Source organism: Neoarius graeffei, chromosome 21 (genome assembly GCF_027579695.1).
Source record: "Neoarius graeffei isolate fNeoGra1 chromosome 21, fNeoGra1.pri, whole genome shotgun sequence".
Lineage (NCBI taxonomy): Eukaryota > Metazoa > Chordata > Actinopteri > Siluriformes > Ariidae > Neoarius > Neoarius graeffei.
In genome coordinates, this window is record NC_083589.1 from 234101 (window position 1) to 261960 (window position 27860).

Consider the following 27860-nt stretch of genomic DNA (forward strand, 5'->3'; position numbering starts at 1 on the left):
CTCTCTCACACCCACACTCACTCTCTGTCTCACACACTCTCACACACACACTCACGCACTCCCACTCTCACACACTCTCTCTCTCACACACACACTCCCTCTCTCTCTCACACACACACACACACACTCTCTCACACTCCATCTCTCTCTCACACACACTCCATCTCTCTCACACACACACAAACACACTCTCTCTCTCACACTCTCTTACACACTCCCTCTCTCTCTCACACATACTCTCACGCAGTCCCTCTCTCACACCCACACTCACTCTCTGTCTCACACACTCTCACACACACACACTCCCACTCTCACACACTCTCTCTCTCACACACACACTCTCTCCCTCTCTCACACACACTCCCTCTCTCTCTCTCTCTCTCTCTCACACACACACACACACACTCTCTCACACTCCCTCTCTCTCTCACACACACTCTCTCTCTCTCACACACTCCCTCTCTGTCACACACTCCCTCTCTCTCTCTCACACGCCCTCTCTCACACACACACTCTCTCTCACACACACACTCTCACACACACTCTCTCTCTCTCTCACACACACACACACTCTCACGCAGTCCCTCTCACACACACACACTCTCTCTCACACACACACTCTCTCACACACTCCCTCTCTCACACTCCCTCTCTCACACACACTCTCTCTCTCTCTCACACACACACACACTCTCACGCAGTCCCTCTCACACACACACACTCTCTCTCACACACACACTCTCTCACACACTCCCTCTCTCCCTCTCTCACACTCCCTCTCTCACACACACTCTCTCTCTCTCACAGCTGTTACTAAAATGTTTGCTGCATTTCTGCGCCTGTAGCTGCACGGCACCCGGGGGCGCGCGAGCGCAGCGTTAAGCCCCCTCTCTCTCTCTCTCACACAGAGCAGCGCGCGGTTCGGTGTGTGTGTGTGTGTGTGTGTGTGTGCTGATGAGGGACGGACCGGCAGCGCTGTGCGTGCCTGAGTGTGTGAGGCGCATCAGTGTGCGGGCTCGGTTCGGTGGTCGCGTGCGGCGGGGTTGTGCGCGCTCCGGCGATGCAGCAGCAGCAGCAGCAGGGAGCGCGCGTGCTGAAGGAGGGCGTGCTGGAGAAGCGCAGTGACGGGCTGCTGCAGATGTGGAAGCGGAAACACTGCACGCTCACGGAGGAAGCCGTGCTGCTGCACGCGCCAAAGCACGCGCACGCGCACCCGGCGGGAAAGGGCAAGGAGCTGCACTTCTCGCGCGTGAAGACAGTGGACTGCGTGGAGCGGAAGGGCAAGCACGGGTACTTCACCGTGGTGATGGCGGACGGGAAGGAAATCGACTTCCGGTGCCGGGCGGATGAGGGCTGGAGCGCGGAGATCACTCTGCAGATGGTGCAGTACAAAAACCGGCAGGCCGTGCTCGCGGTGCGCTCCACGCGCCACAAACACCAGCGGCTCGTCATCAGCAAACCGGAAACGGAGGTCCCGGCGGGGGAGAGCCGCGCGCACAGCGGTGACACGCGCGCACACACACACACACACACACACACAATAATGCACTCTGCACAGACACACACACACACACACAGTAATGCACTCTGCACAGACACACACACACAGTAATGCACTCTGCACAGACACACACACACAGTAATGCACTCTGCACAGACACACACACACACACACACACACAGTAATGCACTCTGCACAGACACACACACACACACACACACACACAGTAATGCACTCTGCACAGACACACACACACAGTAATGCACTCTGCACAGACACACACACACAGTAATGCACTCTGCACAGACACACACACACACACACACACACAGTAATGCACTCTGCACAGACACACACACACACACACACACACAGTAATGCACTCTGCACAGACACACACACACAGTAATGCACTCTGCACAGACACACACACACAGTAATGCACTCTGCACAGACACACACACACACAGTAATGCACTCTGCACACACACACACACACACACACACACACACACACACACACAGTAATGCACTCTGCACAGACACACACACACAGTAATGCACTCTGCACAGACACACACACACACAGTAATGCACTCTGCACACACACACACACACACACACACAGTACACACTGCACAGACACAGTAATACACACTGCACAGACACACACACACACACACACAGTACACACTGCACAGACACAGTAATACACACTGCACAGACACACACACGCACACACACACACACACAGAGTAATACACACTGCACAGACACACACACACACACACAGTAATACACACTGCACAGACACACACACACAGTACACACTGCACAGACACAGTAATACACACTGCACAGACACACACACACACACACACACACACACAGTAATGCACTCTGCACACACACACACACACACACAGTAATGCACTCTGCACAGACACACACACAGTAATACACACTGCACAGACACACACACAGTAATGCATTCTGCACAGACACACACACACAGTAATACACTCTGCACACACACACAAACACACACACACACAGTAATACACACTGCACAGACACACACACACACAGTAATACACACTGCACAGATATACACACGCACAGTAATACACAATGCACAGACACACACACCCACACACACACACACAGTAATACACACTGCACAGACACACACACAGTAATACACACTGCACAGATATACACACGCACAGTAATACACAATGCACAGACACCCACACACACACACACACACACACACACAGTAATACACACTGCACAGACACACACACACACACACACACACACACACACACACACAGTACACACTGCACAGACACAGTAATACACACTGCACAGACACACACACACACACACACAGTAATGCACTCTGCACAGACACACACACACACACACACACACACAGTAATGCACTCTGCACAGACACACACACACACACACACACACTAATACTGCACAGACACACACACACACACACACACACACACACACACACACACACACAGTAATACACTCTGCACAGACACACACACAGTAATACACACTGCACAGACACACACACAGTAATGCATTCTGCACAGACACACACACACAGTAATACACTCTGCACAGACACACAAACACACACACACAGTAATACACACTGCACAGATATACACACGCACAGTAATACACAATGCACAGACACACACACACACACACAGTAATACACACTGCACAGACACACACACACACACACACACACACACACACAGTAATACACACTGCACTGACACACACACACTGTAATACACACTGCACAGACACACACAGTAATACACACTGCACAGACACACACACACAGTAATGCACTCTGCACAGACAGACACACACACACACACACACACACACACACACACACACAGTAATACACACTGCACAGACACACACACACACACACACAGTAATGCACACTGCACAGACACACACACACACACGCACGCACAGTAATACACATTGCACAGTCACACACACAGTAATACACTCTGCACAGACACACACAGTAATACACACTGCACAGACACACAATAATACACACTCTGCACACACACACAGTAATACACACTACACACACACACACACAGTAATACACACTGCACAGACACACACACACACACACAGTACACACTGCACAGACACACACACACACACACACACACACACACACACAGAGTAATACACACTGCACAGACACACACACACACAGTAATACACACTGCACAGACACACACACACACACACACACAGTACACACTGCACAGACACAGTAATACACACTGCACAGACACCACACACACACACACACACACACACACACACACACAGTAATGCACTCTGCACAGACACACACACACACACACACACACACACAGTAATACTGCACAGACACACACACACACACACACACACACAGTAATACACACTGCACAGACACACACACAGTAATACACACTGCACAGACACACACACAGTAATACACACTGCACAGACACACACACAGTAATACACACTGCACAGACACACACACAGTAATACACTCTGCACAGACACACACACAGTAATACACTCTGCACAGACACACACACAGTAATACACTCTGCACAGACACACACACACACACACAGTAATACACTCTGCACACACACACAAACACACACACACACACACACACACACAGTAATACACTCTGCACACACACACAAACACACACACACACACACAGTAATACACACTGCACAGACACACACACACACAGTAATACACACTGCACAGATATACACACGCACAGTAATACACAATGCACAGACACACACACACACACACACACACACACAGTAATGCACACTGCACAGACACACACACACACACACACACACACACACACACACAGTAATACACACTGCACAGACACACACACACAGTAATGCACTCTGCACACACACACACACACACACACACACACACACACACAGTAATACACACTGCACAGACACACACACACACACACACAGTAATGCATTCTGCACAGACACACACACACAGTAATACACTCTGCACACACACACACACACACACACACACAGTAATACACACTGCACAGACACACACACAGTAATACACACTGCACAGATATACACACGCACAGTAATACACAATGCACAGACACACACACACAGTAATGCACTCTGCACAGACACACACACACACACACACAGTACACACTGCACAGACACAGTAATACACACTGCACACACACACACACACACACACACACACACAGTAATGCACTCTGCACAGACACACACACACACACAGTAATACTGCACAGACACACACACACACACACACACACACACACAGTAATACACTCTGCACACACACACACACACACACACACACACACACAGTAATACACTCTGCACAGACACACACACAGTAATACACTCTGCACAGACACACACACACACACACACACACAGTAATACACACTGCACTGACACACACACACTGTAATACACACTGCACAGACACACAGTAATACACACTCTGCGCACACACACACAGTAATACACACACACACACACACACACACAGTAATACACACTGCACAGACACACACACACACACACAGTAATACACACTGCACAGACACACACACACACACACACACACACACACACACACACAGTAATACACACTGCACTGACACACACACACTGTAATACACACTGCACAGACACACACTAATACACACTGCACAGACACACAGTAATACACACTCTGCGCACACACACACAGTAATACACACACACACACACACACACACACACAGTAATACACACTGCACAGACACACACACACACACACACACACAGTACACACTGCACAGACACAGTAATACACACTGCACAGACACACACACACACACAGTACACACTGCACAGACACAGTAATACACACTGCACAGACACACACACGCACACACACACACACACACAGAGTAATACACACTGCACAGACACACACACACACAGTAATACACACTGCACAGACACAGTAATACACACTGCACAGACACACACACACACACACACAGTAATGCACTCTGCACAGACACACACACACACACACACACACACAGTAATGCACTCTGCACAGACACACACACACACACACACACACTAATACTGCACAGACACACACACACACACACACACACACACAGTAATACACTCTGCACAGACACACACACAGTAATACACACTGCACAGACACACACACAGTAATGCATTCTGCACAGACACACACACACAGTAATACACTCTGCACAGACACACAAACACACACACACACAGTAATACACACTGCACAGATATACACACGCACAGTAATACACAATGCACAGACACACACACACACACACAGTAATACACACTGCACAGACACACACACACACACACACACACACACACACACACACAGTAATACACACTGCACTGACACACACACACTGTAATACACACTGCACAGACACACACAGTAATACACACTGCACAGACACACACACACAGTAATGCACTCTGCACAGACAGACACACACACACACACACACACACACACACACAGTAATACACACTGCACAGACACACACACACACACACACAGTAATGCACACTGCACAGACACACACACACACACGCACGCACAGTAATACACATTGCACAGTCACACACACAGTAATACACTCTGCACAGACACACACAGTAATACACACTGCACAGACACACAATAATACACACTCTGCACACACACACAGTAATACACACTACACACACACACACACAGTAATACACACTGCACAGACACACACACACACACACAGTACACACTGCACAGACACACACACACACACACACACACACACAGAGTAATACACACTGCACAGACACACACACACACAGTAATACACACTGCACAGACACACACACACACACACACACACACACACAGTACACACTGCACAGACACAGTAATACACACTGCACAGACACCACACACACACACACACACACACACACACACACACACACAGTAATGCACTCTGCACAGACACACACACACACACACACACACAGTAATACTGCACAGACACACACACACACACACACACACAGTAATACACACTGCACAGACACACACACAGTAATACACACTGCACAGACACACACACAGTAATACACACTGCACAGACACACACACAGTAATACACTCTGCACAGACACACACACAGTAATACACTCTGCACAGACACACACACAGTAATACACTCTGCACAGACACACACACACACACACACACACACAGTAATACACTCTGCACACACACACAAACACACACACACACACACACACACAGTAATACACTCTGCACACACACACAAACACACACACACACACACAGTAATACACACTGCACAGACACACACACACACAGTAATACACACTGCACAGATATACACACGCACAGTAATACACAATGCACAGACACACACACACACACACACACACACAGTAATGCACACTGCACAGACACACACACACACACACACACACACACACACAGTAATACACACTGCACAGACACACACACACAGTAATGCACTCTGCACACACACACACACACACACACACACACACACACACACACAGTAATACACACTGCACAGACACACACACACACACACACAGTAATGCATTCTGCACAGACACACACACACAGTAATACACTCTGCACACACACACACACACACACACACACACAGTAATACACACTGCACAGACACACACACAGTAATACACACTGCACAGATATACACACGCACAGTAATACACAATGCACAGACACACACACACAGTAATGCACTCTGCACAGACACACACACACACACACACAGTACACACTGCACAGACACAGTAATACACACTGCACACACACACACACACACACACACACACACACACACAGTAATGCACTCTGCACAGACACACACACACACACAGTAATACTGCACAGACACACACACACACACACACACACACACACACACACACAGTAATACACTCTGCACACACACACACACACACACACACACACAGTAATACACTCTGCACAGACACACACACAGTAATACACTCTGCACAGACACACACACACACACACACACACACACAGTAATACACACTGCACTGACACACACACACTGTAATACACACTGCACAGACACACAGTAATACACACTCTGCGCACACACACACAGTAATACACACACACACACACACACACACACACACAGTAATACACACTGCACAGACACACACACACACACACAGTAATACACACTGCACAGACACACACACACACACACACACACACACACACAGTAATACACACTGCACTGACACACACACACTGTAATACACACTGCACAGACACACACTAATACACACTGCACAGACACACAGTAATACACACTCTGCGCACACACACACAGTAATACACACACACACACACACACACACACACACAGTAATACACACTGCACAGACACACACACACACACACACACACAGTACACACTGCACAGACACAGTAATACACACTGCACAGACACACACACACACACAGTACACACTGCACAGACACAGTAATACACACTGCACAGACACACACACGCACACACACACACACACACAGAGTAATACACACTGCACAGACACACACACACACAGTAATACACACTGCACAGACACACACACACAGTACACACTGCACAGACACAGTAATACACACTGCACAGACACACACACACACACACACACACACACACACACACACACAGTAATGCACTCTGCACAGACACACACACACACACACAGTAATGCACTCTGCACAGACACACACACAGTAATACACACTGCACAGACACACACACAGTAATGCATTCTGCACAGACACACACACACAGTAATACACTCTGCACACACACAAACACACACACACACAGTAATACACACTGCACAGACACACACACACACAGTAATACACACTGCACAGATATACACACGCACAGTAATACACAATGCACAGACACACACACCCACACACACACACACACACAGTAATACACACTGCACAGACACACACACACACACACACACAGTACACACTGCACAGACACAGTAATACACACTGCACAGACACACACACACACACACACACACACACACACACAGTAATGCACTCTGCACAGACACACACACACACACACACACACACAGTAATGCACTCTGCACAGACACACACACACACACACACACACACACACACACACACACACTAATACTGCACAGACACACACACACACAGTAATACACTCTGCACAGACACACACACAGTAATACACACTGCACAGACACACACACAGTAATACACACTGCACAGACACACACACAGTAATGCATTCTGCACAGACACACACACACAGTAATACACTCTGCACAGACACACACACAGTAATACACACTGCACAGACACACACACAGTAATACACTCTGCACAGACACACACACAGTAATACACACTGCACAGACACACACACAGTAATGCATTCTGCACAGACACACACACACACAGTAATACACTCTGCACACACACACAAACACACACACACAGTAATACACACTGCACAGATATACACACGCACAGTAATACACAATGCACAGACACACACACACACACACACAGTAATACACACTGCACAGACACACACACACACACACACACACACAGTAATACACACTGCACTGACACACACACACTGTAATACACACTGCACAGACACACACAGTAATACACACTGCACAGACACACACACACACACACACACACACACACAGTAATACACACTGCACTGACACACACACACTGTAATACACACTGCACAGACACACACAGTAATACACACTGCACAGACACACACACACAGTAATGCACTCTGCACAGACAGACACACACACACACACACACACACAGTAATACACACTGCACAGATATACACACGCACAGTAATACACACTGCACAGACACACACACACACACACACACACACACACAGTAATACACACTGCACAGACACACACACACTGTAATACACACTGCACAGACACACACACACACACACACAGTAATGCACACTGCACAGACACACACACACACACGCACAGTAATACACATTGCACAGTCACACACACAGTAATACACTCTGCACAGACACACACAGTAATACACACTGCACAGATACACACACACACACACACACACACACACACACAGTAATGCACACTGCACAGACACACACACACACACACACACACACACACACACAGTAATACACACTGCACAGTCACACACACAGTAATACAGACTGCACAGTCACACACACAGTAATGCACACTGCACAGACACACACACACTGTAATACACACTGCACAGACACACACTGTAAAACACACTGCACAGACACACACAGTAATACACACTGCACAGACACACACACACACTGTAATACTCACTGCACAGATATACACACAGACACACACAGTAATACACACTGCACAGACACACACACACACAGTAATACACACTGCACAGACACACACACACACACACACACAGTAATGCACTCTGCACACACACACACACACACACACACACACACACACACACACACAGTAATGCACTCTGCACAGACACACACACACACACACACACACACACACACACACACAGTAATACACACTGCACAGACACACACACACAGTAATGCACTCTGCACAGACACACACACACACACACATAGTAATGCACTCTGCACAGACACACACCCACACACACACACACACACACACACACAGTAATGCACTCTGCACAGACACACACACACACACACACACACACACACACAATAATGCACTCTGCACAGACACACACGCACAGACACACACACACACACACACACACAGTAATGCACTCTGCACAGACACACACACACAGTAATGCACTCTGCACACACACACATGCACACACACACACAGTAATACACACTGCACAGACACACACAGTAATGCACTCTGCACACACACGCACAGTAATACACACTGCACACACACACACACACACACACACACACACACACACACAGTAATACACACTGCACAGACACACACACACAGTAATACACACTGCACAGACACACACACACACACACACACACACACACACACACACACACAGTAATGCACTCTGCACAGACACACACACACACACACACACACACACAGTAATACACACTGCACAGACACACACACACAGTAATGCACTCTGCACACACACACATGCACACACACACACAGTAATACACACTGCACAGACACACACAGTAATGCACTCTGCACACACACGCACAGTAATACACACTGCACACACACACACACACACACACACACACACACACACACAGTAATACACACTGCACAGACACACACACACAGTAATACACACTGCACAGACAGTAATACACACTGCACAGACACACACACACACACACACACACACAGTAATGCACTCTGCAGAGACACACACACACACACACACAGTAATACACACTGCACAGACACACACACACAGTAATGCACTCTGCACAGACACACACACACACACAGTAATACACACTGCACAGACACACACACACAGTAATACACACTGCACAGACACACACACAGTAATGCACTCTGCACAGACACACACACACACACAGTAATACACTCTGCACACACACACACACACACACACAGTAATATACACTGCACAGACACACACACACACAGTAATATACACTGCACAGACACACACACACACACAGTAATACACTCTGCACACACACACACACACACACACAGTAATATACACTGCACAGACACACACACACACACACACACACACAGTAATACACACTGCACAGACACACACACACAGTAATACTGCACAGACACACACACACACACACACACACACACAGTAATGCACTCTGCATAGGGTATTAGGCAGAAAAAGAATTTTACCGGTCAAAAATAATATTTTATATAATCCTGATAAGCGCCGCAGGTGCGAAGACGAGCGCCGCAGGCGCGAAGTCCCTCTAGGGGGGTCTGGGGGCATGCCCCCCCAGAAAATTTTTGAAATTTAGACTTCATTTCCTGCATTCTAGGACATTTTCAGGGTGAAATGGCGTGTAATTTTTGATCAGAAATATTGCATATTTTTACTTTGTATTTTTTTCAGTTTCACTCCTGAATGTATCAGATGTATGTATGGTGTTTGATTTGGTAACAAAAGTGAAAAGAAAATAAACAACAATGAATTGTATATAATCTTTTGATCTAGTTACAGTATTTAATAAAAAAAAAAACCAACAGTATTCTATTTTACCATACCCCAATGAAACCCCCTTGTTAATCAATGTATCACACATACCTTTTCTGTCTTTTTGTGGAAAAACGAATCAGTTTTTGTCACATTCAATTTGGGGCGTTTGTTGGGATTCATCTTGATCCAGAAGAGTGAGTCAGCAAAAAAAAATGCGGTTCTCCCGCCAAGAAAGAGGAAACTACAACGCAGGGTGTTTGGCAATTTTCGACCAATCAGAATTCGCGATTTATTCAGTCCGCATGTTACAAGATTCAGTGCGGGCCAAAATGGCGGAAACGATGAAATATTCTGATTTTTCATTTCAAGTTTTCAGTATTTTTCGTATTAAACTGTGTTTCTTACGATTTGTAAATGATGGCGGAACCACACACGGACTGGTCATCGGGAGTAGCGGGAGTTTTCCCAGTGGGCCGGTGGTTCAGTGTGGGCCAGCGGAGAAAAAAAAAAAAAAAAAAAAACAGTTGCGCGCTGGCCTTTAATATGATAAGCAATGTTAACAGTTTCTTTAACAAACTGTTAACATTGCTTATCATAATAAAGGCCAGCGCGCAACTGTAATAAGCAATGTTAACAGTTTGTTAAAGAAACTGTTAACATTGCTTATCATATTAAAGGCCAGCGCGCAACTGTGTTTTTTTTTTTTTTTCTCCGCCGGTGCACGCTGAACCACCAGCCCACCGGGAAAACTCCCGCTACTCCCGATGGCCAGTCCGTGTGTGGGCGGAACATAACTGGATTTATCGGATGACATGTGGGAGTATTCATGTGCGAAAATTTTCGCCATTATCGTCCGTTTCAGTATCCGTCTGTGTGTATACTTGCCCGTTGAAATCGGCAATCGCCCGTCAAATTTACGGGTGGACGGGTCTCTGCCTAATACCTTAACTCTGCACAGACACACACACACACACACACACACACACACAGTAATACTGCACAGACACACACACACACACACACAGTAATACTGCACAGACACACACACACACACACACACACACACACACACAGTAATACACACTGCACAGACACACACACAGTAATACACACTGCACAGACACACACACAGTAATACACACTACACACACACACACACACACACACACACAGTAATACACACTACACACACACACACACACACACACAGTAATACACACTGCACAGACACACACACACACACAGTACACACTGCACAGACACAGTAATACACACTGCACAGACACACACACACACAGTAATACACACTGCACAGACACACACACACACACACACAGTAATGCACTCTGCACAGACACACACACACACACACACACACAGTAATACTGCACACACACACACACACACACACACACACACACACACAGTAATACACTCTGCACAGACACACACACAGTAATACACACTGCACACACACACACACACACAATAATACACACTCTGCACACACACACAGTAATACACACTCCACACACACACACACACACACACAGTAATACACACACACAGTAATACACACTGCACAGACACACACACACAGTAATGCATTCTGCACAGACACACACACACAGTAATACACTCTGCACACACACACACACACACACACAGTAATACACACTGCACAGACACACACACACAGTAATACACACTGCACAGATATACACACGCACAGTAATACACAATGCACAGACACACACACACACACACACACACACACACACACACACACAGTAATACACACTGCACAGACACACACACACACACACAGTAATACACACTGCACAGACACACACACACACACACACACACACACAGTAATACACACTGCACAGACACACACACACACAGTACACACTGCACAGACACAGTAATACACACTGCACAGACACACACACACACACACACACACACACAGTAATGCACTCTGCACAGACACACACACACACACACACACACACAGTAATACTGCACAGACACACACACACACAGTAATACACTCTGCACAGACACACACACAGTAATACACACTGCACAGACACACACACAGTAATGCATTCTGCACAGACACACACACACAGTAATACACACTGCACACACACACAAACACACACACACACACACACAGTAATACACACTGCACACACACACAAACACACACACACACACACAGTAATACACACTGCACAGATATACACACGCACAGTAATACACAATGCACAGACACACACACACACACACACACAGTAATGCACACTGCACAGACACACACACACACACACACACACACACAGTAATACACACTGCACAGACACACACACACACACACACACACACACACAGTAATACACACTGCACAGACACACACACACACACACACACACACAGTAATACACACTGCACTGACACACACACACACTGTAATACACACTGCACAGACACAGTAATACACACTGCACAGACACACACACTAATACACACTGCACACACACACACACACACACAGTAATACACATTGCACAGTCACACACACAGTAATACACACTGCACAGACACACAGTAATACACACTCTGCACACACACACAGTAATACACACACACACACACACACACAGTAATACACACTACACACACACACACACACACACACACACACAGTAATACACACTACACACACACACACACACACACACAGTAATACACACTGCACAGACACACACACACACACAGTACACACTGCACAGACACAGTAATACACACTGCACAGACACACACACACACAGTAATACACACTGCACAGACACACACACACACACACACACACAGTAATGCACTCTGCACAGACACACACACACACACACACACACAGTAATACTGCACACACACACACACACACACACACACACACACACACAGTAATACACTCTGCACAGACACACACACAGTAATACACACTGCACAGACACACACACAGTAATGCATTCTGCACAGACACACACACACAGTAATACACACTGCACAGATATACACACGCACAGTAATACACAATGCACAGACACACACACACACACACACACACAGTAATACACACTGCACAGACACACACACACACACACACACACACACACACACACACAGTACACACTGCACAGACACAGTAATACACACTGCACAGACACACACACACACACACACACACACACACACACACACACAGTAATGCACTCTGCACACACACACACACACACACACACACACAGTAATGCACTCTGCACAGACACACACACACACACACACACACACACACACACACACACACACACACAGTAATACTGCACAGACACACACACACACAGTAATACACTCTGCACAGACACACACACAGTAATACACACTGCACAGACACACACACAGTAATGCATTCTGCACAGACACACACACACAGTAATACACACTGCACAGACACACAGTAATACACACTCTGCACACACACACAGTAATACACACACACACACACACACACACACACAGTAATACACACTGCACAGACACACACACACACACACAGTACACACTGCACAGACACAGTAATACACACTGCACAGACACACACACACACACACACACACACACACACACACACACAGAGTAATACACACTGCACAGACACACACACACACAGTAATACACACTGCACAGACAAACACACACACACACACACACACACACACACACACACACACAGTAATGCACTCTGCACAGACACACACACACACACACACACACAGTAATACTGCACACACACACACACACACAGTAATACACTCTGCACAGACACACACACAGTAATACACACTGCACAGACACACACACAGTAATGCATTCTGCACAGACACACACACACAGTAATACACACTGCACAGATATACACACGCACAGTAATACACAATGCACAGACACACACACACACACACACACACACAGTAATACACACTGCACAGACACACACACACACACACACACACACAGTAATGCACTCTGCACAGACACACACACACACACACACACACACAGTAATGCACTCTGCACAGACACACACACACACACACACACACACACAGTAATACTGCACAGACACACACACACACACAGTAATACACTCTGCACAGACACACACACAGTAATACACACTGCACAGACACACACACAGTAATGCACTCTGCACAGACACACACACACACACACACACACAGTAATGCACTCTGCACAGACACACACACACACACACACACACACACACACACACACACACACACACACACAGTAATACTGCACAGACACACACACACACAGTAATACACTCTGCACAGACACACACACAGTAATACACACTGCACAGACACACACACAGTAATGCATTCTGCACAGACACACACACACACAGTAATGCATTCTGCACAGACACACACACACACAGTAATACACTCTGCACACACACACAAACACACACACACAGTAATACACACTGCACAGATATACACACGCACAGTAATACACAATGCACAGACACACACACACACACACACTGCACTGACACACACACACTGTAATACACACTGCACAGACACACACAGTAATACACACTGCACAGACACACACACACACACACACACACACAGTAATGCACTCTGCACAGACACACACACACACACACACACACACACACACAGTAATACACACTGCACAGACACACACACACACAGTAATACACACTGCACAGACACACACACACACACAGTAATACACACTGCACAGACACACACACACAGTAATACACACTGCACAGACACACACACACACAGTAATGCACTCTGCACAGACACACACACACACAGTAATACACTCTGCACACACACACACACACACACAGTAATACACGCTGCACAGACACACACACACACACACACAGTAATACACACTGCACAGACACACACACAGTACACACTGCACAGACACAGTAATACACACTGCACACACACACACACAGACACACACACACACACACACACACACAGTAATGCACTCTGCACAGACACACACACACACACAGTAATACTGCACAGACACACACACACACACACACACACACACACAGTAATACACACTGCACAGACACACACACAGTAATACACTCTGCACAGACACACACAGTAATACACACTGCACAGACACACACACACACACACACACACACAATAATACACACTCTGCACACACACACAGTAATACACACTCCGCACACACACACAGTAATACACACACACAGTAATACACACTGCACAGACACACACACAGTAATACACACTGCACAGACACACACACAGTAATGCACTCTGCACAGACACACACACACACACACAGTAATACACACTGCACAGACACACACACAGTAATGCACTCTGCACACACACACACACACACACACACAGTAATACACTCTGCACACACACACACACAGTAATACACACTGCACAGACACAGTAATACACACTGCACAGACACACACACACACACACACACACACACAGTAATACACACTGCACAGACACACACAGTAATACACATTGCACAGACACACACACAGTAATACACACTGCACAGACACACACACACACAATAATACACACTCTGCACACACACACAGTAATACACACACAGTAATACACACTCCACACACACACAGAGTAATACACACTACACACACACAGTAATACACACTCCACACACACACACACAATACACACTACACACACACACACACACACACACAGTAATACACACTGCACAGACACACACAGTAATGCACTCTGCACAGACACACACACACACACACACACACACACAGTAATACACACTGCACAGACACACACACACACACACACACACACACAGTAATACACACTGCACAGACACACACACACAGTAATACACACTGCACAGACACACACACAGTAATACACTCTGCACACACACTGCACAGACACACACACACACTGCACAACCCCACACAGTAATACACACACACACACACACACACACACACACACACACACACACAGTAATACACACTCCACACACACACACACACACACACACACACAGTAATACACACACACACACACACGGTAATACACACACACACACACACACACAGTAATACACACTCCACACACGCGCGCGCACACACACACACACACACACACACACACACACACACACACACACAGTAATACACACACACACACACACACACAGTAATACACACACACACACACACACACACACACACAGTAATACACACACACAGTAATACACATTCCACACACACACACACACACACACACACACACACACACAGTAATACACACTCCACACACACACACACACACACAATAATACACACTCCACACACACACACACAGTAATACACACACACACAGTAATACACTCCACACACACACACACTACACACACACAGTAATACACACTCCACACACAGTAATACACACACACTCACACGCACACACACCGTAATACACTCCACACACACACAGTAATACACACACACACACACACACACACACACACACAGTAATACACACTACAAACACACACACACACACACACACACACACACACAGTAATACACACACAGTAATACACACTCCACACACACACAGAGTAATACACACTGCACAGACACACACACACACACACACACACACACACACACAGTAATACACACTCCACACACACAGTAATACACATTACAAACACACACACACACACACACACACACACACACACACACACACACAGTAATACACACTACACACACACACACACACACACAGTAATACACACTCCACACACACACACAGTAATACCCACTCCACACACAGTAATACACACTCCACACACACACACACACACACACACATACAGTAATACACACTACACACACACACACACACACACACACACACAGTAATACACACTCCACACACACACACACACACACTGTACACACTCACACTGCACAAACACTGCACAAAGAAACACAGTAATACACACTGCACAACCACACACTTTATACACACACACACACACACACACACACACACAGCACAATCTCACATAGTTTGTGTATTTTTGTTTGTGTGATTGTGTGTGTTTGTCTCTTGGTGTGCATCACTGTGAGTGCGTCTCTTCAAGTGCATGTCTCCGTGTTCATCTCCATGTGCATCCCTTCATGTGTCTCTTCAAGTGCATCTCTGCGAGTGCATCTCTCCGTGTGCGTCTCTGTGATTGCGTCTCTCCGAGTGCATCTTTCCATGTGCGTCTCTCCGAGTATGTCTCTTCAAGTGTGTTTCTCTGTGTGCGTCTCTCCGAGTGTGCATCTCTGCGAGTGTCTCTCTCTGTATGCGCCTTTCTGTGTGCATTTCTCCGAGTGCATCTCTCCAAGTGTGTTTCTCTGTGTGCGTCTCTCCGAATGTTTCTCTGCATGTGCGCCTCTCCGAGTGCATGTCTCCGAATGTGTCTCTCTCTGAATGTGTCTCTCTCTGTGAGTGCATCTCTTTGATAGTGTCTCTCTGTGCGCATCTCTCCGTGTGCGTCATTCCGAGTGCGTCTTTCTGTGTGCGTCTCTCCGTGTGAGTCTTTGTGATTGCGTCTCTCCAAGTGCATCTTTCCATGTGCATCTCTCTTTGTGTCTCTTCGAGTGTGTTTCTGTGTGCGCCATACCAATTGTGTCTCTCCGACTATGTCTCTCCAAGTGCACTTCTCCGAATGTGTCTCTGTGAGTGTGTCCGTGTGTGCACCTCTCCATGTGCGTCTCTGTGAGTGCATCTTTGCATGTGTGTCTCTTTGAGAGCGTCTCTTTGAGTGTGTCTCTCTGAGTGCGTCTCTGTGTGCGTGTCTGTATGCGTCACTCCGAGTGCGTCTTTGTGATTGCGCCTCTCTGTGTGCGCCTCTCCGAGTGCATTTCTGTGTGTGTCTCTCTCTGTGTGCATTTCTCTGTGTGCATTTCTCTGTGTGCATCACTCCAAGTGCATCTCTGCGAGTGTCTCTCTCTGTGTGTTTCTCCGTGTGCACCTCTGCGAGTGCGTCTCTGCATGTGTGTCTCTGTGAGTGCGTCTTTGCTTGTGCGTCTCTTTGAGAGCGTCTCTGTGAGTGTCTCTCTGTGTGCGTCTCTTTGAGTGCATCTTTCCATGTGCGTCTCTCCGAGTAAATCTCTCCGTGTGCGTCTGTGAGTGCATCTTTGCATGTGTGCCTCTTCGAGTGTGCGTCTCTCTCCGAGTGTCTCTCTCCATGTGCATCTCTTCATGTGCGTCTCTCTGAGTGCATTACTCTGTGTGCATCTCTCCGTGTGCATCTCTTCAAGTGCATCTCTTTGAATGTGTGTCTCTGCGAGTGTCTCTCTCCTTGGGCATCTCTCTGTGTGCGTCTCTGTGATTGCATCTTTCCTTGTGCGTCTCTCTCCGAGTGCCTCTCTCTCCGAGTGCATCTTTGCATGTACATCTCTCTCCGAGTGCGTCTTTGCATGTGCGTCTCTCCATGTGCGTCTTTGGGATTGCGTCTCTCCGAGTGCATTTTTCCGTGTGCGTCTCTCCGAGTAAATCTCTGTGTGCGTCTCTCTCTGTGTACGTCTCTCTGCATGTGCGTCTCTCTCCGTGTGCGTCTCTCCGAGTAAATCTCCGTGTGCGTCTCTCTCTGTGTACGTCTCTCTGCATGTGCGTCTCTCTCCGTGTGCGTCTCTTCGAATGTGTCTCTCTCCGAGTGCGTCTCTGTGAGTGCATCTTTGCATGTGCGTCTCTTTGAGAGCATCTCTCTCTGTGTGCGTCACTCTGAGTACGTCTTTGTGATTGCGTCTCTCCGAGTAAATCTCTCTGTGTGCATCTTTGCATGTGCGTCTCTCCGAGTGTGTCTCTTTGAGTGTGTTTCTGTGTGCGTCACTCCGAGTGCATCTCTTTGAATGTGTTTCTCTGTGTTATTCACTCCGAGTGTGTCTTTGATTGTGTTTCTCTGTGTACGCCACTCTGAGTGTGCGTCACTCCGAGTGCGTCTCTTTGAGTGTGTTTGTGTGCGTTAGTCCGAGTATGCATCACTCCGAGTGCACTTCTCTGTGTGTATCTCTCCGAGTGCGTCTCTTCAAGTGTGTTTCTCTGTGTGCCTCTTTCCGAGTGTCTCTCTCCGTGTGCGTCTCTCCGAGTGCGTCACTCCAAGTGTGTTTAGTTTTTTCTTTTTTATCAGACATCTAGTTTTAGATTTGTTTACCTGACATGTTTCGACGTACATAACTGTCGTCTTCCTCAGAGTGTCACCGGATGTTGTTGGTGACGTAGCTTATCAGCTGATGTTTCCGAAGGCGTGGCCTTCCTGTCTGGTTTGACAGGTCGGTCACATCTTCTGCTGTCTGTTCGTCCCCTGCAAGATGGCACTCCAGGTATGGGAGGGCATGTATGCTCCCTCATCCTGGTTGATGGTCCTCGGGCTTCGCTTTCGGATCTCCATGGCCTCCCTGATCCAGCGCTGATGTTTGTTATCTTCTGTGCGGATGACTCTGGCATTCCCCCAGTCCATAATGTGATTTTCCCTTTAGCAGTGATCTGTTATGGCTGACTTGTAATTTTCCTGTTGTGCCTTTTCTTTTATTGTTCGGGTTTGTCTTGTAGCTGTCTCCTTTTCGCACTCTTTCTTATGTTCATTTTTTTCTTGTGTTGAAACTCCTTGCTGTCTCCCCAATGTAGGTTTTATTGCATGATTGGCATGGAATCTCATATATGGTGTTGCATCTGTTGTCCGGATGTATTCTGTCTTTGGGATGAACCAGGATCTGACGGAGTGTTGTGTGTGGTTTGACAGGTGTGTTGATGTTGTGTTTCCTCATTACTCCAACCAGAAACACGGAGAAGATGATCAGGAAAGTGCGGATGACTCTGGTAAAAGAATGAATACGGTGCACAACTGACAAACTCAAAAATATCAACAGCGAACTACACAGGGAGACGAAAACTTTCAAACGCCGGTTTTCCCAGAACAAGGACATGGAAATAGCAATACACGGATACTTGGCAGACATACACGAGCAGGAATTCACAGAGACAAAAACCCGACAAATCCGAAAACTGGACAAACTCATCGCACAGAAAAAGAAGGCAGAACCGGAGCACGCACACATCAACGAAAAATGGATTCATAACATATCAAGGTACAAACTCTCACAAGCAGAACGCAGCATACTAGAAAAAGGACTTAACTACGCTGTCACACCGAACAACATACCACACGATGAATTCATTCTGGCAACTGAATTAGCATGTGAGAAAATACAGGATCAGGGACAAAAAGCAGCACTAAGAAACGCAATAGCTGGTATATTGAAAACGGCCAAACCACCACCCAGTAACATCACCAAACAGGAAGCCAAAGCCATGAGAACATTAGCAAAAAATAAAGATATCACAATCCTCCCAGCAGACAAAGGCAGAACAACAGTTATCATGGACACTGATGAATATGAACAAAAGATGCTGGAATTACTCAGTGACAATGCCTATGAGATATTAAGAAAAGACCCAACCGAAGACAAGAAAAAGAAACTCAAAGCATTACTCCAACCGCTACTCGATGAAAATAAAATAGATAAACTGGCATATAATCATTTAGTACCCACAGCCAACGTCATCCCCAGGATTTACGGTACACCAAAAATACACAAACCAGGAACACCATTACGCCCCATAGTAGATAGCATTGGTTCAGTTACATACAACTTATCAAAAGCACTCACCGAAATAATTAAACCATTACTAGGACTCACAGACCAACACTGCAAAAACTCAAAACATCTGGCAGAAGAACTAAAAAACATCAAAATGCAGCAAGACGAAGTTTTCATATCACACGACGTCATATCTCTGTTCACCAGAACACCCACGGAAGCCACCATACAGATAGTACAAGACAAATTAAAAACAGACAGGACGCTCAAGAAACGCACAAACCTCACTGTACAAGACATCATTCAGCTCCTTCAATTCATCGCCACATCCACATACTTTCAGTTCAGGAACACAATTTACAGACAGAAGGAAGGTTTCGCCATGGGAGACCCGCTATCAGCCATCATGTGCGGCTTTTTCATGGAAGATCTGGAGCAGAAAGCACTCACTACAATACCAGCGGAATACAGACCAACACTCTGGAAACGTTACGTGGATGACATATTGGAAAAGGTGAAGAGGGGACACACTCAACAACTCACCGACCATCTCAATACTATAGACAATACCGGCAATATAAAATTCACACATGAAGAGGAAACGGAGCAGTCAATAGCATTTTTGGACCTAAAAATACATCACACAGAGAATGGGGACATCAAAATAAAAGTACACAGGAAACCCACACACACCGACCAATATTTAAACTGGACTTCCGAACACCCCATAATGCACAAAATATCAGTAGTCAGAACACTGCATGAACGCGCAGCAATAATTACAGATCCACAGGACAAAGAACTGGAAGAACAACATATACAACATGCACTGAAGGCATGTCAATATCCACAATGGGCAATATCCAAAGGGGTGGAACAGGTTAAGAACAACAAAACACAGAAGAAAGAGAAAAAACAAACCAACAAACAAGAACACAGGGGAGTAGTGACATTACCATACATCAGGGGAATAACTGAACGCATTCAAAGAGTAATGAGGAAACACAACATTAACACACCTGTCAAACCACACACAACACTCCGTCAGATCCTGGTTCATCCCAAAGACAGAATACATCCGGACAACAGATGCAACACCATATATGAGATTCCATGTCAATTGTGCAATAAAACTTACATCGGGGAGACAGGAAAGAGTTTCAACACAAGGAAAAATGAACATAAGAAAGAGTGCGAAAAGGAGACGGCTACAAGACAAACCCGAACAATAAAAGAAAAGGCACAACAGGAAAATTATAAGTCAGCTATAACAGATCACTGCAAAAGGGAAAATCATATTATGGACTGGGGGAATGCCAGAGTCATCCGCACAGAAGATAACAAACATCAGCGCTGGATCAGGGAGGCCATGGAGATCCGTAAGCGAAGCCCGAGGACCATCAACCAGGATGAGGGAGCATACATGCTCTCCCATACCTGGAGTGCCATCTTGCAGGGGACGAACTGACAGCAGAAGATGTGACCGACCTGTCAAACCAGACAGGAAGGCCACGCCTTCAGAAACAGCAGCTGATAAAAGATGCGTCACCAATAACATCCGGTGACACTCTGAGGAAGACGACAGTTGTACGTCGAAACATGTCAGGTAAACAAACCTAAAACTAGATGTCTGATAAAAAAGAAAAAAGTAACCATATCTAATATAAGACATAATGAACGTAATCGAGAGACTCCAAGTGTGTCTCTCCGAGTGCATTTCTCTGTGTGCGTCTCTCCATGTGCATCTCTTCGAGTGCGTTTCTCTGTGTGCGTCTCTTCGAGTGTGCTTCTCTGTGAGTGTCTCTCTCCTTGTGCGTCTGTGTGCGTCTTTGTGATTGCATCTCTCGGAGTGCGCCTCCAAGTGCGTCTTTGCATGTGCGTCTCTTTGAGAGCGTCTCTTCATGTGCGTCTCTCCGTGTGCGTCTTTGTGATTGCATTTCTCCGAGTGCATCTTTCCATGTGCGTCTCTCTGAGTAAATCTTCGTGTGTCTCTATGAATGCATCTCTGTGGGTGCTGCTTTGCATGAGCGCCTGTCCGAGTGTGCGCCTCTCTGAGTGCATTTCTGTGTGTGTTTCTCTGTGTGCGTCTCTTCGTGCTTCATTCCGTGTGTGTCTCTCCGTGTCTCTGCAAGTGCGTCTCTGCATTTGTGTGTCTCCGTGTGCATCTTTCCTTGTGCATCTCTCCGAGTATCTCTCTCCGTGCGTGTCTCTGCAAGTGTGTCTCTGCGAGTGTGTTTCTGTGTGCGTTTCTTCGTGCGTCATTCCGTGTCTCTCCGTGCGTGTCTCTGCAAGTGTGTCTCTCCGTGCGTGTCTCTGCAAGTGTGTCTCTCCGAGTGCATTTCTCTGTGTGCGTTTCTTCGTGCGTCATTCTGTGTGTGTCTCTCCATGCGTGTCTCTGCAAGTGTGTCTCTCCGAGTGCGTTTCTCTGTGTGCGTCTCTTTGTGCTTCATTCCGTGTGTGTCTCTCCGTGTGTGTCTCTGCAAGTGCGTCTCTGCATTTGTGTGTCTCCGTGTGCATCTTTCCTTGTGCATCTCTCCGAGTATGTCTCTCCGTGCATGTCTCTGCAAGTGCGTCTCTGCGAGTACGTTTCTGTGTGCGTTTCTTCGTGCGTCATTCCGTGTGTCTCTCCGTGCGTGTCTCTGCAAGTGCGTCTCTCCGAGTGCGTTTCTCTGTGTGCGTTTCTTCGTGCGTCATTCCGTGTGTCTCTCCGTGCGTGTCTCTGCAAGTGCGTCTCTGCAAGTGCATCAGGACGTCATACACTGATGCACAGAGTGAAGTCTTCATTCTTGCTCATAATGTGAGGGTGTCCTGTAGGTGGCGCTGTTGCATAAACACCAGAATTTACAGAATTACTGTGTAGAAGAGCCAAAAAAACAAGTTGTGTGTTTCACTGTCAGTTGAAATAACAGTGTGTTTATTAGAAGTGTGTGAGAGTGAGAGAGTAAAGTGTGTGATCCTGCAGGAATAAACTGGACATTATAATGAACTGCAGCCGTTATAAAGACTCCCATTTTATGACATATTTATCTTAACACAGTATGATGACTGTAGTGTTCTGTAAATAAATCCATGGTGCAGTAATGAGATCATCTCACTGTGTGTGAAGTAAAACATGAAGCACAGGGAATCTCGCCGGTGTTGATTTACACTCAGTGTTCAGTGAGAGTTTAATCCCAGAGGAGACGTGTTTATTAAAGTCACCTGTCTGAGAGACTCACACACTCCATCTGTTTACACTGACATTTACACACAGCGTGTTTCATCTGGTTCTGTCATCAGCTGTTTTAAGGTTTATAACAGACACTTTCAGAAAGCAGTTTCAGAGCACCAGCTCGTCTGGATGTGACGATACAAAAGGCGTTGTTTACATTTCAGATGTATTCTGAACTGTATTACTCTGAATAAAAGAATATTGTTCTGAATTAGTTTAAACCGCAGGGGAGAAATGTCACAACATACCACAATGGTTCTGTTTACACAATCAGACATGCCTCCCAGCCAGCCAATCAGCACTCGCCTTACACCTAGCACTGAAGATACACACAGTGTGGAGTTGTCACGTAGAAGGACTGCGCACTATCGCGTCTCTGCTGGGCACATTTACCCATGATCCTCCTCTCCACATCACAGTGCAAAAACATAAATGCACTTTAATGCAGAAGCATAACTCTGTGTGTGTGTGTGTGTGTGTGTGTGTGTGTGTGTGTGTGTGTGTGTGTGTTTGCAGGCTAAACAGATTCATCAGCTCATCACAGCCAGATGGATAGATGGCGGTGACACACACAGATACACTCCAAGTGTGGAACTGACCTCCTGATTTATCTGTGTGCGTGTGTGTTAGTATAAATCAGCAGCTTTCTCTTCATTCATCAGGCCAAAGACACCGTGTCTCTCCACCCCCCTTCTCTGTCCGCTCTTTTGAACTCTCCATCCTCGTGTATGATGTCACACTGATGTCATCAGAGATTGAGACCAACCCCCTTCTCTTCAGGAATGGTCTGTTCCAGCTACACACAGACTCTACTGTTTGGGAATGGTATATTCCAGGACATTGTTGTTCTGCATGACTCTTCCTTAACCTTTACAGTGTGGGTGTGGTTATGAAGTGGGTGGGGTTATGAAGTCTGTATGTCAGTTGCCATGGTTACAGTGTCCCAACAGTAACAGGACATGGAGTTCACTTCCTGTGTCAGCTGTGTGAGGGACTGGGCCTGAGACGCAGATACCACTTTTCCACCAAATCAGTTCCAGGGCTGGTTCGGGGCCAGTGCTGGTGCTGGTTCACAACTCATTCAACTTACGAGCCAGCTGAGAACCAGTTTCCTTTTCCATAGCTTGCGGTGCTAAGGGAAGACACGTCATTACGTCGCTGTATACGTCATTACGTTGCTGTATATGTCATTACGTCGCTGTATACGTCGCTACGTTTGCATAAACCTTGGCGCGAATATCAAAGCAAAAACAACACGGAAGAAGCAGCAGCAACAACAATAATAATAATAATGGATGACTTCGCGTTTGTACAGCTGCTGCTTCACTTAAAAATGGCGATCTTTTGCGGTCTTGTTATTGTTGTTGGTCTTAACAACTCCGCCCCCCCCCCGCTGACGTAAGTGGTTCTTTCCTCTGGCCCAGCAGAGAGTTGGTGCTAGCCTGGAACTGGTTTTTCTGGCCCCAGAGCCAGTTCTTTGTCAGTGGAAACAGAAAACCCGGTTCCAAACTAAGCACTGGCCCCGAACCAGCCCTGGAACTGCTTTGGTGGAAAAGGGGCAAGAGACACACTGAGGACACTTACACATGACAACAGGCAGAGGAGTGAAGGAGATGTCTGTCTGTGTGGCCGCCTGTCTGTCTGCAGCTGGAACAAGCCATTGTCTAAAACTGTGTGTTGGGGGAGGGGGGGGTTAACACCATGCAGTTGCTAAAGCTGCTTTCATAAATAAACACTCCATTTCAAGCACA

At 46.7% G+C, this 27860-nt stretch overlaps 1 protein-coding gene across 1 annotated transcript; it reads left to right on the top strand.

The window, feature by feature from the left end:
• The first annotated feature begins 927 nt into the window (after positions 1–927).
• phlda1 (pleckstrin homology-like domain, family A, member 1) lies at positions 928–27860 on the top strand. The gene is made up of 2 exons (XM_060903543.1): positions 928–1502; positions 26626–27860. The coding sequence occupies exons 1-2, from the start codon at positions 1061–1063 to the stop codon at positions 26628–26630; spliced, it is 447 nt and encodes a 148-aa protein (XP_060759526.1). The 5' UTR covers positions 928–1060; the 3' UTR covers positions 26631–27860.